A 15,241-nucleotide genomic window follows, 5' to 3' on the forward strand; every position below is an offset into this window, starting at 1 on the left:
AGACTCACACCAAAAAAGGATCGTATTCGCATCCCACCGATTGATGTGACACAGCTACACCTTCACACTTTCTCCACTCGGGACGCTTGCACACATCCCCTCCATTTTTTTCGTCTCCCCGCCCAAAACACCAAAGGCAAACATACACTCACATAAAATCTCCGTCTTTCCCACTCCGTCTTTGCCGGATGGACATACCCGCCTCCCACGCAGCCGACAAAGGGCTCGAAGAGGCAGAGAGGATGCCCAGCACACGCAGTAATTTCCCATGGCCAACGTACGCGGTGGCGTGGGAAATACTGGCTCGCTCAACGAAGGAGTGATGGATGGCGCTGGCGGACTGCTGCCCAAGACAAAGCCTGAAGGTAGCAGTAGCCTGCCCCTCTCGCTCGCTTCATCGTAGCGGTGTTACCATGTTAAGTAGGTTTCTCGAATAGCATGATTCGTGTAATGTCCAAGTCGTTCACGTCCTAAAACCCGGACCCGGACAAGGGCCCTCCAAGTCAGCCAGACTTCCTCCGGGTATCGCGGCGCCCATCCGTTGTCGCAGCAGATCCACTCGACCTTTTGCCGCGCAAAGACGAAGAAGACTGAGAAGATGAGAGAGACGAAGTCAAGTTGGAGTTGAGAGAAGAAGTTGCAGCGAAGACTGAATGCTGGCGAGGAGACCGGCAATTGACAGACTGAGAGGAAGAAGAAGAGGAATGCTGAGAAACGGAAGACTGAGACTGAGATTTCGAACAAGAAGATCTGTTATCGTTGGCGTACCAATTGATATCGTTGAGCTGTAACTTTCTCGCACGCTGATTGCTGCGGGTATTCCCCGCCTTATCGATGCGCGGCTGCGCATAGGGATTATGCGTTTTGTCGAGGCCTTTAGCTGTCTCAGTATGCATTCTATTGCAGTTGGGTTGGAGATTGTAAAGAAACGGTGAATCACCATCTGTGTCGTTGTCGTCCCGAAGATCGTAGTTCAGAACGAGATTCTTGATCCGCTGTTGCTCCTCCCGTTGGGCCTGCTGTTTGCTAAGCATAGAGATGGCAAAGCTGGAATCCGACGGGAGGTCAATGGCACGAGTCTGCTGCTTATTCCCGCGTTTGCTGAGGAGCGAGAATTTCATCGTGTTCGCCGGTGTAGCGGGAGCGGCAGATTCGCCAGCCTCGTCAGTATTCGCCTCTACCTCGCGGTTGCTCCGCAGTGGCAGAGGAACATCGAAGACGGGTTTCCGCTCAAACTTCCGCGACTCCACGCTCTCGGACATGAGCTTCGCGAGCTCGCGATCAAACTCAGCCTCAGCTTCGGGGTCACGTTCGTCTTCTGGGCGAGTGACGACGATCTGTTCTTCCTCGTCATCCGAGATACGGTGTCCGGACTCATCATCCCCAGAACCCTGGTAAGACTGCGTCAATGACGAAGGACATAGGTTAGTAGGAGGGGAGCAAACCTCGACATCTTCTCCAGACGCCTCTTCCTTCTCATCATCCCCATCGGGTTCGACAATCTCGTCATCATCAGGTCCTTCAGCGTCATCGTCGGAACTTGACTCATCCTCATCGTCAACCTCAGCAGGCTTATCTGCCTCTGAGGGTTTGTAGTTCTCCCTGACGACTTCGGCAAAAGAACGAGAAGCTTCCTCCAAGGTGGTGATGAGCTTCCAATTTGGTCGGGTTGCATTATATGCATCCTGCACGATGAACTCAACGTCCATTGGGAGAGGGTCCTTCAGGCAGATGTAGAATTGGAAGTAGGTCAGGAAGAAATCGAGCTTCTTCTTTGCGGAACCCTTCTCAAAATACATGCCACAGGTCTCCAGCAGGTTGCAAACCAGACGGATCCGGAAGTAGTCGTCAGGCAAGTCTAATGGGTTGATGAGACCAGGCCGAGCGTAACCGCCTTCGTAACCGTAGCTGAGGAGCTTGTAAAGAGTCTCGATAATGAGCGTGGTGTCAACCATCCGGTAGACAAAGAGCTCTCCAAGATACTTCACGTCTGCAATCCGGCGCTGATTGAATCTGAAGTCATTGAGCTCAAGGTGAAAAGTAATGGATTCCAGAATGTCATCGATTACCGATACCGCAAATGCATCGTGATAACGGCGGATCGAGGTCAGAATGTTGGCCAAAAGGTGGATATTACTGTACTTGATCCTGCTAGGCTTCGTGAAGATCTTGTGCAGGAGCCTGACAATCTCATCTTCCTCCCAATGCATCTTACGGATCTGGCGCACGGTCTTCTCAAGCGTTCGTCGGCTCAGGTCCTCATACATGAGCTTTCTCAAGAAGAGCTCGATAGGTGTCCGCTCCTTTTGTTCAATAGCGGCGCGCTCGGGTGGGTTAACATAGTAGACGGCATTTTCGATTAGCATCCGCTCCTGTTGACCAAGAACTTGTGCCGTCTTCTTCCGTTGCAAGGTCTCGAGGAAAGAGGCCATCCTAGGAGCTGTCTCGGGGTTACGGAGTAAGTATCGGCCGCATCTTTCCAGCAGATTGCAGATGATTTCAATATTCATGCGTGAAAAGTCGTCCAAGCTAACCTTGAGGCAATGGAAGATGACGTGCTCGGGGACGACACCAAATTTGGTGAGCTCAGCAAGATACCGCACATTCTGGGTCCGGACCTGGCCCAGGAAGTCCTTGGACTTGCGGCGCTGAAGACTGCGAAATTCATCGTCGAGATGCGCAACAAGGCCTTGGCCGACATCAGGCATGTACTTGTTGAGAGTAGCAACCAGCCTGGAGTAGAGAGGAAGTAAGTCAGAGCGACCCTTTGGAATATCTTGTACAGCTTTGATCAGCCGGTTTCGGGAGGCCTTGGAGTTCAAAAAGCAAAAATCGATAGCCGCCTGGTCAACTGAATCCTTGGTGTTGAGCTCCGGTAATCGGGCCAGAAGCGCGTCCACCTGGGCTCCGACAGACTTGTTTGCGATCGCAGTAGACAGGTCATCGGCTTCGTTCGCCTTAGGCTCGGCCTGTGTCTCTTTGGGCTCCTCGCCTGCCTTGGCCTCCACCTTCTTGCCCACCTGCTCGTCTTCGGCTTTCTTCTTCTTAGGTTCTTCCAGCAGGATCCCCGGTACGCGGTCCTTCAAATCCACCAGATTCTCGTAGAAGCGACGCTCCTCCTCGTCCTCCCAGATACCCGGCCCATCACCCTGGCCACGCAGATACTCCGCAGCCTTCACCAGACCGATTGAGCCGTCACCTGCATTTGCCGAAGATTCCTTCTCTTGCAGATCCGGCATTTCGACACCCAAAGCATCAGCCAGAACCTGCGCATTCGAAGCCAGCTTCTCCTGTGCCTTCACCTGCCTCTCATAGTTGGCCTGGCGGTCCTCGAAGACTTCGCCAGACTTGACATAGGCTTCCGCGTTCTTGCGTCCCTGGTTGACCAAATGCTTCTGGTCGCGTACTAGGTGCGATTTTACGTCTTCGAAGTAGCGGGTTAGGATGTTCTTGAAGCGCTGTTGCATTTCGGGCGAGCAGATGGGAGGGTCCTGTGCCGCGGACTCGTCTTCTTCGGTCGCAGACTGCTCGTCCTGTTTGTCGGTGGTCGTAGTGCCATCCTCGTTAACGGTTTTTCGCCCCTCGGCCGAAGTATTCCGCGCACCCAAAATATCCCAACCGAACGCCTTGACGAAGATGACAACGAGCGGTAGATTGGCGTGCTCTCGGTCATGGCCAAGCATATCCTTCAGAACCTCGAGCGGGAAAGGTTCAGCATCGACGTCGCCATTAACCGCTGCCTTCTTTGATCCCTCCACCAATTTATTACTCTCCTTCCCTTTTGTGGCTTCCTCTGGTCTCACACAGTCGTCCAAGCTCCTCAAGACACCAACGAGCCACAGCTCGGTGGCAACGCGCAAGAGCACACGTTGCCGAGCGATCCGTTCCTTCTCCTCCTTCTCGCGAACATCCTGTGCCAAGGCCTTCAGGTGTGCCTTATCGGGCGTGCTCAGTCCCCTCCCAATATACCATGCAATGTACCCGGTGAAATCCTCGGGTCCAAAGCGCTGGTGGAGAGCGCTGACAACCTCGACGCCTGTTGCAATTTCACCTGGTGTCTTGAGCTTGCATAAGCCTTCGTAGCAGGCGGTGATGATTTCGGAGAGATATTTGTGGAGGGAGAGGGTTTTGATTTCCTGCAGGAACTGGGCTTGCGAGGTGGGGTTGATAGCGGTTCGAAGGCGTTTAATGAAGGCGGTGTTCTTCTTCATGGAAGAGTCGAGCGAGGAACCGACCGGGAAGACATCTGGGGGGGCAGGTGAGTTTCGTAACATCAATCGAGATTATACGGCGGACCTTGTTCGCCAGCCCATGCCCTGGCATTTAGCTCGCGCAGTTCTCCTGCGTAATGTCAGTATCGAAGCGATCCAGCAAAGTTTCAGGTCTCACGTCTCCGTTGCCTCTCCATAGTGGGGGATGCCCGCAGCGATGGAGGGGCGGGTTATTGATCCAAGTCGTGCCGATTATGGGTCGTTCATATGGAAGATATCTATATCAGGTGCAGGATCTGTGCACATTGAGAGCTGGGAAAGTCAGGCAGCTTGTTGTGCGCCCTGGTGGACCGCCGCGTGGATTATCCGGAGGGAAGTTGTGGGTAGCTTGGGGTTTGTGAATGCACGTTCCTGCAGAGATGCAGGATACCGAAGATGGGCCCGTGCGCTGCTGACTAAGGTGTGGGGGAGCCGAACTCTCTCCTCAACACCATGAGTTGATACCAGTCTCGAGCTTCAATAGCAGTCTTAAAGAGGTTTGGCACAGAGGTCCTAGACCATACTTCGCTACCTAGGTACAGTTGTGCCATGTTTTATACTCTCTTGAGGAGGAGACAACATGAAGCATTCCATCGTAATTTCGGAGTCCTATCAAGCAGATAGGGGAGCAATGTCAACCTCAGTTGCAAAAGGGCAGAGCATTGTCTTTTCCGTAATTCCACTGTTGCAGAAGCCCTAAATTCTCAGCTAGAACAAGAGCCATGACAGAGCCTTTTCGTCCTCAACAGCGGCACCATGCATGTTCACTGGGCTCTGGCAATTAGCTGCAAACGTCTAGAAACAGGCTCTGTGCACATGAGTTTGTAGGTACACGGAAGATCGAGGTTCCACGTCAACAATTGACAAAAAGGTGCAATAACTCAAGACGAAATTAACACGCCCCGTAGTAACATCGGATACGATCGTACTCGGCCCTTGCCAAGATCAGTACGCAACCCTAAAAGGCTTTCAGAGAGCTAGTCGGCATAACTCCGGCAAGGCAGAAGAAATTCCAACATTGGAATCTACAACTCCTCTCTGCAAGGCCGATGGAAAGCAAATAGAAGCAGCTCTCAACGACAGAAACACAGTGAAAAAAGAGAGTACTATGGTATCAGGGGTAAGTATTCAACATTCGCCACCCGCTGACGTGTGCGGCGCAGAAGCCTGGGCGACAGCACTTGTCAGCGTTTCGTACAGTAAATGCCTTAGATAATCCTAGTGTCTTGCAGTCGCAGCAGATATAAATTATTTCCCGCATGAGTAATATGTATAGAACTTGACTAAGGCCAGGCCTTGGCTACATCTCCACGGTTCTATGGCTCGTGCACTAACTACCCCCGGCTCCTGGGTGGCGAATGTTGAATACTTACCCCTGATACCACAGTATGCACAAAAGACGTCGACCGAGGGAGCATCGGAAGCACCGGGCAAGCGGCAACTTGGAGCAATTTTCAGGTCGGAAAACTGCACTTTTTGGTTTTGGGTCGCCAGTTCCAAGGTCGCAAAAGCAGAACGCCAAGACGGTGCAGGGGGAGAAAAATGTCAGCCACACTCAGCCGCAATGACGCATTGGGCAACTTGTGCAAACGTGGAGATGATTCTGCAATGCCATCAGAGTCAGGCGCAAACATCGTGAGTCGCTGCGCCGAGATGATGCCAACGACTGCGAGACGAAATCTCACATCCAAGAGAACACATGTCGAGACAGTCGGTGGGCGTTACTCCGTAGAGTGTGTTAACAACCAACAAATCTGCAGTGGTCCTCCTCAGCCTTGCCGGGCACTCGCCACAGGCGGTCCGATCCAACGATCAGCAGCAGATCGACGGATGAGCGTCACTTTTTTTGGGTCCAGATTCCGAATCCCAGGAAGAAAACGGCGTTTGGGTTTCGGTTTCGGGGGACTGGTCGACACACAGCTCGGGTAATACTGTGCCGTGTTATTGATAGATATTGGGAACACACGGCGATGCGGCGGCTCTCGGTGCATGCTGTGGAAGGCCATGTGCATGTTTTGAGGTTGCAGTGGTCAGTTCCACGTGACAACGGCCCTTGATTGAATAACTATCGTGGATGCATGAATGGGAAGTCCAGCTCGAAAAGGGGCAGCAGAGTGGATGATGAGGCGGGGAAAAAAAACAATTCCATCGCTCGCTCACTTTTCGCTTCCAAGGTTCCTTTTGGGCGAGGCTGGCGCAGAGAGATGCAAACAACGGTTGTCGCCCACAAAAAGGGGGCAGCAGAGCACCACAAAAGGCCGGCATGATTATTGGCCAGATGTTGCAATTTTACGACTCGCAGGGGCGTGCTTGGCATCGTAAAGAGCGTCCTGGGCTGTCGCCTCCGAGCGCGCCAGTCTCTCTTCTCTCGGGAGAGCGACGGGCGTGGCGGATTGGCTGGCGCGGACGCAACGGGTGGTGGGAGCGGCTAGCAGGGAATTGTTGGGTGTCGAGTCTCCAGCATTTCATCATCCATAACGACGAAGCGGCAAGGCGGCGAGGTAGGCACAGTCAGTCTCTCGTGCCCCTGAGTTTCTGCGACAATTGCGGCCTTCTGTTCGCATGCTGGAGTAGTGGGCAATCGATACTCGATGGCCGGCGTGTGCTCAGATGGCCTGAGGTGCAGCGCTTGTCTCCCCTCTTTCACCATGCTCCGACGTCTGCTTTGGGGGCGATGAAACCGCGAAATCGAACCTTAACTTCCAAACGACCCAGGCCACTCGACTTGTTGACCGGCGGTGAGTCAGCCCAAAATAGGAGCACGCCTTCCCCAGACGAGCAAGGCGGGGCAGAAAGTTACCGTACCTGTCGTACCTGGCCCCTTGCCGCGGCGTTCAGGCTAGTCCGCTAGTCCGCTCGTGGGGTCCTAGCGTGCACTCGCCTACGCCGAAGCGTGCCCAGGGCTGCACACCCCCGGACTCACGCTCTGGTGGTGAAAAGTGCGAGAACCCCCTCTTCTTCCTCTCCCGTGGTTTTCTCCTCCTCCCATCCCGTCACCGCTCACCACCTCGAGCGCCCCTCTCTTTCTCCTGCGTGCAGCAACCCGTGATTCTTCCATGATTCACGCTTGACTCTCGCAATCCCTTTGCTTTTCTTGTCACCCACACTCGTTTAGACTCCTGCAGCCCTTTTAGAACACGCACCGACTCCAACCTCCAGCCCAACCGCAAACGAAACATCTTCTGCGCCTCAAGTCGGATTCTCATCAACCCCTTCTCGTGCTCTTTCCCTCCGGCTGTCACTTCAAAGCTCTTGAGCTGCCAGTGTTCCCTTCGCTCGGCCTTCGACGACACGTTCTAGTCTTGTACGACCTCGACTATCGCCTTGCAGGCGTGCTCTGTGTCACTTGATCCCTTTTCCGTCCCTCTGGGACTCGCACGGCAGCTGTCATCCTCAGCGCTGCAACCACACTCCGAGACGGGCCCTGTGGACACTTTGTGCCTGGCTTATCAACGCTTCGTCTAGCTCTCTGCAGCACGTCGAGGGACTGCCGACCTCTCCCAGCATCAGTCTAGGTCCATGCCCCGGAGTGACTGACGACGGTCCTGTTACGATTTCTTCGCTCGTTTTATCACGCCTATTGCAACGACTCTACTTTCCATTTAATCTTCTAATACCCCTATTTGAACCATGTGGGAGAAGCTGGGCCTCGTGGCCCGCGCTGCGAACGACAATGGGATCCCCTCCATTACCGACCCGTGGCCGACCAAGGATGTGAGTACAGGAACCTTCATGATGCTTTGGACTTGAGTGACTGACTCCGGCTCCAGATCGTCTACGTGGCCATCGTCGGTACCGTTATGCTGGCAGCTTTGCTTGAGTGGTTTCTGTGGCTCGCGGCCTTCTTGTACTGCCTTGTCAAAGTCTTCCAAAAAGCCGAAACCGTCAGCGTCAGGATTCTTGCCGTCATCATGATGATTCTCTTCTTCGCCTTCCGGTATGGGACGATTCTCAGAGTCTCCAAACGCAGCTAATCATTCGCAGTGCCATCTTCCTGCCCATCATGGTCGTCACACTTCCGCTGCCTCCGCAAGTCACCCAGTACTTCCCCCAGGACATGGTCAGCTTCCTGCAATGGTTCGCATTCTGGTCGTTCGCCGGTCTTCTGACCATTCCATGGTTGCTGTGCGTCTACCAACTCGTGACCCATTCCGTTGGCCGGAGCAGGAGGATCAAGACTGTACTGGACGAGGCTTCGGCGCCCAAGGTCGTCATTGTCATGCCTTGCTACAAAGAAATTCCCGAAATTCTCCTCCGTACCGTCGACTCGCTCGTCGACTGCGATTATCCCCCTTCGTGCCTGCACATCTTCCTTTCCTTCGATGGTGACCAGGAGGACGAGTTGTACCTGAACACGATTGAGAAGCTCGGCGTCCCGCTTACCCTGGATTCCTACCCCAAGTCGATCGATGTCACCTACCGCAGCTGCCGTATCACCGTCTCTCGCTTCCCTCACGGAGGAAAGCGTCATTGCCAGAAGAGGACCTACAAGCTCATCGACAAGATCTACACCGAGTATCTCAAGCGCAACGACAACCTGTTCGTTCTCTTCATCGATTCCGACTGTATCCTCGACAAGGTTTGCATTCAGAACTTTGTGTACGAGATGGAGCTCAAGCCCGGAAGCAAGAAGAACATGTTGGCCATGACCGGTGTCATCACCTCGACAACGGAAAAGAACTCGCTCATCACGCTTCTGCAGGACATGGAGTATATTCATGGTCAGCTCTTCGAACGTTCCGTTGAATCCGGCTGTGGTGCCGTCACTTGTCTTCCCGGTGCTCTCACGATCTTGCGCTTTTCGGCCTTCCGGCGCATGGCCAAGTACTACTTTGCAGACAAGGCCGAGCAGTGTGAGGATCTCTTCGACTACGGAAAGTGCCATTTGGGTGAAGATCGCTGGCTCACCCACTTGTTCATGATTGGCGCCCAGGAGCGGTATCAAATCCAGATGAATACGGGAGCATTCTGCAAGACCGAAGCCGTGCAGACCTACCGGTCTCTGCTCAAGCAGCGTCGCCGGTGGTTCCTGGGTTTCATCACCAACGAAGTCTGCATGTTGACAGATATCCGTCTATGGAAGCGATACACTCTGCTCTGTCTTGTGCGTTTCATGCAGAACACGATCCGCACCACCGCCCTGCTCTTCTTCATCATGGTCATTTCGCTCATCACCACCTCCCAGAAGGTCTCCAACCTCCCTGTCGGATTCATCGCCATCTCGCTCGGCCTGAACTGGGTTCTTATGCTCTACTTTGGTGCCAAGCTGGGCCGCTATAAGATCATGCTCTACCCCATCATGTTCGTCATCAACCCCTTTTTCAACTGGATGTACATGGTCTACGGCATCTTCACCGCCGGACAGCGTACTTGGGGAGGCCCTCGTGCCGATGCCGGTGCCGCTGATGCGCAGACGACCCCCCGAGAGGCTATCGAGAAAGCCGAAGCTACTGGCGATGATCTCAATGTCGTTCCGGAAACGTTCAAGCCCGCCGCAGAGAGCCACAAGCACCGTCCCGCGCCAGTTCCCCTGCAACCTGCCGACAATCTGGAAGGTCGTTTCGCGCCTGCCGAGAGGCTGCCAGGTGGCTGGTACCAGCAACCCAACGACTCTGGCCTCACGCTTCCGAACACATTGCCGCGCAACCCCAACGTTCCCAATGTTCCTCTGCACCCCCGCTCGTCCATGGATTCCTTCGTCTCCGGCGTCTCCGTCAACAACTCCATCTACATGCCTCGCCGCGTCGAGAGCTTCATGGACCCCGAAGATGCCCGCCTATACCACAAGACACAAGCAAACCAAAAACCCGCAGGTGGCGCATATTTCGAGGCGGACCGCGCCCACAACTCCCCCTACCATGGCAAGACGGGTGGTCACGAGTCAACCGAATCGCTCTCCGATGATTCCTTTTACTACTCCAAGAACCAGCAGAACCGTCCTCCTCACTCGCGCGGTAACAGCAATCAAAGCAACCTGGATCCCTACTCTCCAAACGGTAGCTCGCCACTCTCCGCGGAGTTCGGCGCGCCCAACCTCGAAGTGCCCAAGCGTACCCATAGTCCGCTAGGCCAGCGCGACTCGTCCGGCTCCTACAGCTCGACACAGCAACAGCGGCAAGGCCGCAGCCCCCTCGCTCGCCAGAGCTTCGTCCGCACAGCCCCAGGCGACAACCAGGGCATCGAGCTCCAGCAGCACAGCTTGCTTCGCGACGTATCACCCGCGCCGCTTGGCTCGCCTGGTTTGGAAAGGCCCCCACCGCCGCACACCGGCCACGAGCGGAGCGCATCCCGCGACTCGGAAAAGAAGAGGAGAAATAGACTGACGAAGGAGCCTCCGAAGAAATAGGTTCGCACTGTGACTGCGTAGCCATCTTGGACACGCGGAGATGAGCTTTCCTTTCTTCAGCAATGCACGAAAAGTCGACTTTTAGTATCTCTGGGTTCGGGATCATGTGAGCAGCATCGTCCATGCATTGGAGTCGTATTTTCCTACCATCGATTGCATCGGCGTTGCATTCCTTTCGTGCGAATCGAGCAACAATCAACAAGGGGGTTTTTGGCGTTGTGTTGCCTCGTCGAACTTTTCGATAACATTCGTTTTTGCTGTACATAAGGAACGCTTCTATTATTACCTTGGCGAAGACAGCGCTCTACAACTCTGCTTCTGGCTTCTGGCCCCTTGATATATCTTTTCGATATCCATGATATGTGTCTTGTTGAATTCCCGGGTTGGATCGGCGTGATGAGGCCCTCTTTTCTTTTCGGCGGGGTATGATTTTCCTTGATGAGGGAGGGGTTTGGGTAGATGGGTTTGGGTAGATGGGTTTGGGTAGATGGGTTTGGGTAGATGGGTTTGATGTGAGGGGCGAGAGGGAAGAGGGAAGGTTTTGGGGAGGATTTTAGAAAAAGAGGCAGTGCAGAGGCAGATAAATGGGTTATGTGGAAGTGGTATGAGGGGATTCGCTTCGCTTCGTAATGTTTAAGAGGTTTAGAAATCCATATGGTTGATTTCATTTCGGGATTTCTTGAGGGATTGATTGCATGGTTGGGTCTATTTGTTCGTGCGTGACATATATCCATTGGTGTAGGTATCGAGGACGTGATATATCTGTTAGGAGGAGGGTCCTTTTGGTCTTGTTTCTGGTAATCGACGGATGACGGATGACAACTCCTCAAGGACGCAGAAACAGTAGCAGAGGCAGTAGTGCTGCAAGTAGAAAGCCCTCTGGTATGCGAGGGGATAAGCGCATACACACTAAAAGTGACGGTCGTAAATCAGCAGTAGATGCTTACCATGGAAACCTACATTAATCGACATTGCGGTAGGTAGGTAGATATCTGCCGTTTCGTTTCGTTTCGGTTCGTTTCGTCTCTATCTCCAGGTTCGCCATCCCATGGTCCTAGTGTTTCCTATATGAAATTCACTGTTGTTCCTCGCGTTCCTTGCACGGCGTCCCTTGCACGGCGTTCAAGGTCCAGGAAGCCTACCTGGTTTGCGAAGTTCGGAATATTGTTGGGAGGGTGGGGTACTTGTGAATGTGTGATGAGGTGGGGTGTGATGGGATAGGATGGGGTAGGTGTAGGGTAGGCGTAGGTAGGTGTAAGTGTAGGTAGGTGTAGTCCACTCCATAGGCAATGGGTGTCTAGGTGCGATATCGACACCGCCTCCATGTATATATCCACTTGCCTACGATAGGCACTTACTTTCCAACTCAACCGATGGCGAAGACCGTGTATGTGAGTACGTAGTACTACTGTAATAAGTAGATAATTACTTCATGCTGCGTTTCAAGTCATTGGCACGTACAGTATGACCTCGCTTGATCGATTATTCGTCGTCCATAAATCAAGGCCCTTCCGCTCTCAAATTATTATTACACACCCTCTTCTCTCATGAACGTGGCGAAAACCCTCCCTCTTCCCATCCCATCCCATCTCATCCCATCTCATCTCCGCGACCCATACTCCGTACAGACCTGGGCTGGACTTATTAACCACCCACCTTCCCAATCCGGCCTAAACCTCGGCAACCAGACAGGGGTACATCGACGCAGCAGACGCGGACGATCTGGTCGCGCATCATCTCCCATCCAACCACTCGCAACACGCGCTCAGCCTCTCTCTCCTCTAATCCCCCAACGTCGCTCAAGTCCGAGAACCAAAGAAAAGCGAGGAAGCAGGGAACCAAGGAGAACAGTCACCCATGCAGTCTGATTTGCCTGTGCCTGGCTGGGATCCATCAGAATGGCCGAGTCCGCCGCCCGCCCGCCGGATGATCCGCATTCAGATCTCCAAGGGACGAGTTGTAAATGGTTCCAACGGGCGATGAGTATAAAAGCTAGACAGAGAGCCAGATTCCCGGATTCCAGCGCCTAGTCTCTCGTTCAAAAATCCCTACCTCACCCTCCTTCCACCCCGACTTCCTTGTCGTTGTTGCGGTCCCCCAAAAAAACACCGCTCAACATGGCAGCCCTCCGCCTCCTCGCCCTCACGACCCTCGCCTCGGCCCTCACCATCTCCCAAATCAACGGCCCCAAATACCTCTCCCCCTACGCGGGTCAAACCGTGTCCAACATCACCGGCATCATAACAGCCAAAGGCCCCAACGGCATCTGGCTGCGTTCGCCCACGCCCGACCGCGACGACCGCACCTCGGACTCCATCTACGTCTTCGGCAAAACCTTCGGCGCCAACCTGACCGTCGGCGACGCCATCGTCATCGGCGGCAAGGTCGAAGAGTACCGCTCCAACAAGGATTACGTCCCTCTGACGGAAATCGCCTCGCCGGTGCTCGAGCGCAAGATCTCGAGCGGGAACGAGGTGTCGCCCTTGGTGATTGGCAAGGATACAGTGAAACCTCCGACGGAGCAGTTTAGTTCGCTGGACGGAGGCGATGTCTTCGCCGTGCCCAACAACGTCTCGCTGATCTCGGTGCGGAATCCGACGCTGGAGCCCAAGAAATATGGCATGGATTTCTGGGAAAGCTTGAACGGCGAGCTGGTGACGGTGAAGAAGCCGACGGCGCTCTCGAAGCCCAACAACTACGGCGATACGTGGGTCGTTGGCGACTGGAAAGTGACGGGAAGGAACAAGCGGGACGGCTTGACCATGACCAACAAGGGTGGGTTATGTGCAGAACTGCGAAAGTCGTGAGAGGTCATGGCCGTTCGACTGACAAGAGCAGATGCAAACCCCGAAGCCATCCTCATCGGCTCTCCCCTCGATGGATCCTCCAATCCCAAGACGACCAAGCTGGGCGACGAGCTGGCCGAGATCATGGGCGTCTTCACGTATGCCTTCGGCTTCTACCGGATCCTGCCCACGACCGCGCTCAAGGTCGTCCAGTCGCAGAAGCAGGCGCTTCCGTCCGCAACAAGCCTCACCTCCGAAGGCAAATGCGACGGCCTGACCTTTGGCGCGTACAACGTCGAGAACCTCTGGACGCAATCCGCTCACTTGCCGAAAGTGGCTTCGCACATTGTCACGTACCTCAAGTCGCCCGATCTCATTTTCGTGCAGGAAGTCCAGGACGACAATGGCGAAACCAATGATGCCGGTATGTGTGTCGTTCGTGTCCTTTCCTTATCCGCACGCCACAGGCAAGCCACCCGCAAGCCGAAGCTGACCAGCCGCAGTTGTCTCCGCAAACCAGACCCTCGCAGCATTGACGGCAGCCATTGCGTCGGCAGGAGGCCCTCAGTATGCCTTTACGGACATTGCACCCAGCGACGACAAGGACGGCGGAGCCCCCGGTGGAAACATCCGAGTAGCTTATCTCTACAAGCCTTCGCTGGTGCGCCTGTACAAGCCCAATCCAGGAGGAGCATTGGATGCAAACGAGGTGCTGGATGGGCCCACGCTCAAGTACAATCCAGGGCGTATCGATCCGGCGAACAACGCATGGACGGCTAGTCGCAAGCCGCTGGTGGCGCAGTGGGAGGTGATTGGGAAGAAGGGCAAGGGCGAGGGCAGCTTCTTCACAGTCAATGTCCACTTTGGGTCCAAGGGAGGGAGCAGCAGCCTGCATGGCGATGCGAGACCGCCCGTCAATGGCGGGGTGGAGGACCGTATGCAGCAAGCCGAGCTGACGGCGCAATTTATCAAGGTGAGTGGAAACGTATTCCTCAATCACGAAATATCAGCCCTTTGCGCAGGACGGCCGCATCTGGTGAACTGAGTCCCTCGTCCTGGAGAGCAGAACACCGTCTTTTCATGTCGGCTGGCGAGCTGCAAGTTAGAGGAAAGCCTACCAAGGCGATCCTGGAGGGCGGACCCAGATGGCTCCAGGAAACGGGGTCGATGCAGATGTTTTCCCTGTGTTTAGCAGGATTCACGCTGTCGGGCCGTCGCACGAGGGGCAAATGGATCTGCAGCATGGGAATCAATCACGGATCCCATCCCAGACATCGAGGGGTCCGGTCGCGCAAGGCCCATTCATCTAACAGTGCTCTATCGGACCCTGAAGCAAAATAGATGAACTGCAGCTGACATTGTTGGGACCTAGGCCATACTCGCCAAGGATCGAAACGCCCGGATCATCACGGCAGGGGACTTCAACGAATTCGCCTTTGTGGAGCCCATGAAGCGGTTCGCCGGCATCTCGGGGCTCGAGGACCTGGACGAGGTGGCCGGGATCCAGGACGTGGAGCGGTACACGTACCTGTTTGACATGAACACGCAGCAGCTCGACCACATGTACGTCAGCGCGGCGGTGGCGAAGAAGGGGAGGAAGGCGAGGTATGAGCATGTCCATATCAACACGTGGGTGGACAGCGAGGCGCAGGTCAGCGACCACGATCCGTCGGTTGCCAAGCTGGACGTGTGTGTGTAGATTTGCGTCCAGATGTCGGGCTGGCTGGGCATTCATGATATTATCTCTACACCGTGGACGGATGCAAGCTGCGAGAATTGTGCAGTCATCAGACTTTAGCGAATATTATTGATTGCGGCGTGGTGGCGCTGTGCCTGGGATAATACATCAGAGGACTACT

At 54.6% G+C, this 15,241-nt stretch overlaps 4 protein-coding genes across 4 annotated transcripts; 2 read left to right on the forward strand and 2 right to left on the reverse strand.

Annotated features, from left to right (window-relative positions):
• Positions 1 to 4: 4 nt before the first annotated feature.
• Positions 5 to 4,594, reverse strand: EI97DRAFT_430495 (ARM repeat-containing protein). The gene is made up of 5 exons (XM_033797709.1): positions 4,390 to 4,594; positions 4,297 to 4,341; positions 941 to 4,246; positions 769 to 874; positions 5 to 470 (listed from the first exon to the last, which is right to left on the reverse strand). Exons 1-5 carry the CDS (start codon positions 4,406 to 4,408, stop codon positions 464 to 466), a joined length of 3,483 nt encoding a protein of 1,160 aa, XP_033656956.1. The 5' UTR covers positions 4,409 to 4,594; the 3' UTR covers positions 5 to 463.
• Positions 4,595 to 7,601: 3,007 nt separating this feature from the next.
• On the forward strand, positions 7,602 to 10,668 carry EI97DRAFT_175763 (uncharacterized protein). The gene is made up of 3 exons (XM_033793464.1): positions 7,602 to 7,964; positions 8,021 to 8,187; positions 8,235 to 10,668. The coding sequence occupies exons 1-3, from the start codon at positions 7,881 to 7,883 to the stop codon at positions 10,594 to 10,596; spliced, it is 2,613 nt and encodes an 870-aa protein (XP_033656957.1). The 5' UTR covers positions 7,602 to 7,880; the 3' UTR covers positions 10,597 to 10,668.
• EI97DRAFT_175751 (uncharacterized protein) lies at positions 10,669 to 11,524 on the reverse strand. Its single transcript, XM_033793463.1, has one exon. It carries the CDS (start codon positions 11,328 to 11,330, stop codon positions 10,740 to 10,742), a length of 591 nt encoding a protein of 196 aa, XP_033656958.1. The 5' UTR covers positions 11,331 to 11,524; the 3' UTR covers positions 10,669 to 10,739.
• A 1,189-nt stretch (positions 11,525 to 12,713) lies between these two features.
• On the forward strand, positions 12,714 to 15,081 carry EI97DRAFT_371536 (endonuclease/exonuclease/phosphatase family protein-like protein; the record flags this gene model as incomplete). Its single annotated transcript, XM_033795298.1, has 4 exons — positions 12,714 to 13,371; positions 13,432 to 13,806; positions 13,886 to 14,355; positions 14,755 to 15,081. 4 exons carry the CDS (start codon positions 12,714 to 12,716, stop codon positions 15,079 to 15,081), a joined length of 1,830 nt encoding a protein of 609 aa, XP_033656959.1.
• Between the last annotated feature and the right edge of the window lie 160 nt (positions 15,082 to 15,241).

This window comes from Westerdykella ornata (assembly GCF_010094085.1).
Source record: "Westerdykella ornata strain CBS 379.55 unplaced genomic scaffold EI97scaffold_3, whole genome shotgun sequence".
NCBI classification, from domain to species: Eukaryota; Fungi; Ascomycota; class Dothideomycetes; order Pleosporales; family Sporormiaceae; genus Westerdykella; species Westerdykella ornata.

Excerpts from the sequence above, each read along its gene's own strand:
- EI97DRAFT_175763 (XM_033793464.1), top strand. The coding sequence starts at position 7,881 with ATGTGGGAGAAGCTGGGCCTCGTGGCCCGCGCTGCGAACGACAATGGG. Across the intron at positions 7,965-8,020 it reads ACCCGTGGCCGACCAAGGAT|ATCGTCTACGTGGCCATCGT; the intron begins GTGAGTACAGGA and ends CTCCGGCTCCAG. Across the intron at positions 8,188-8,234 it reads ATTCTCTTCTTCGCCTTCCG|TGCCATCTTCCTGCCCATCA; the intron begins GTATGGGACGAT and ends AATCATTCGCAG.
- EI97DRAFT_175751 (XM_033793463.1), bottom strand. The coding sequence starts at position 11,330 with ATGGATATATGTCACGCACGAACAAATAGACCCAACCATGCAATCAAT.
- EI97DRAFT_430495 (XM_033797709.1), bottom strand. Across the intron at positions 4,247-4,296 it reads GGCATGGGCTGGCGAACAAG|ATGTCTTCCCGGTCGGTTCC; the intron begins GTCCGCCGTATA and ends CTGCCCCCCCAG. Across the intron at positions 875-940 it reads GGACGACAACGACACAGATG|GCCTCGACAAAACGCATAAT; the intron begins GTGATTCACCGT and ends AGACAGCTAAAG.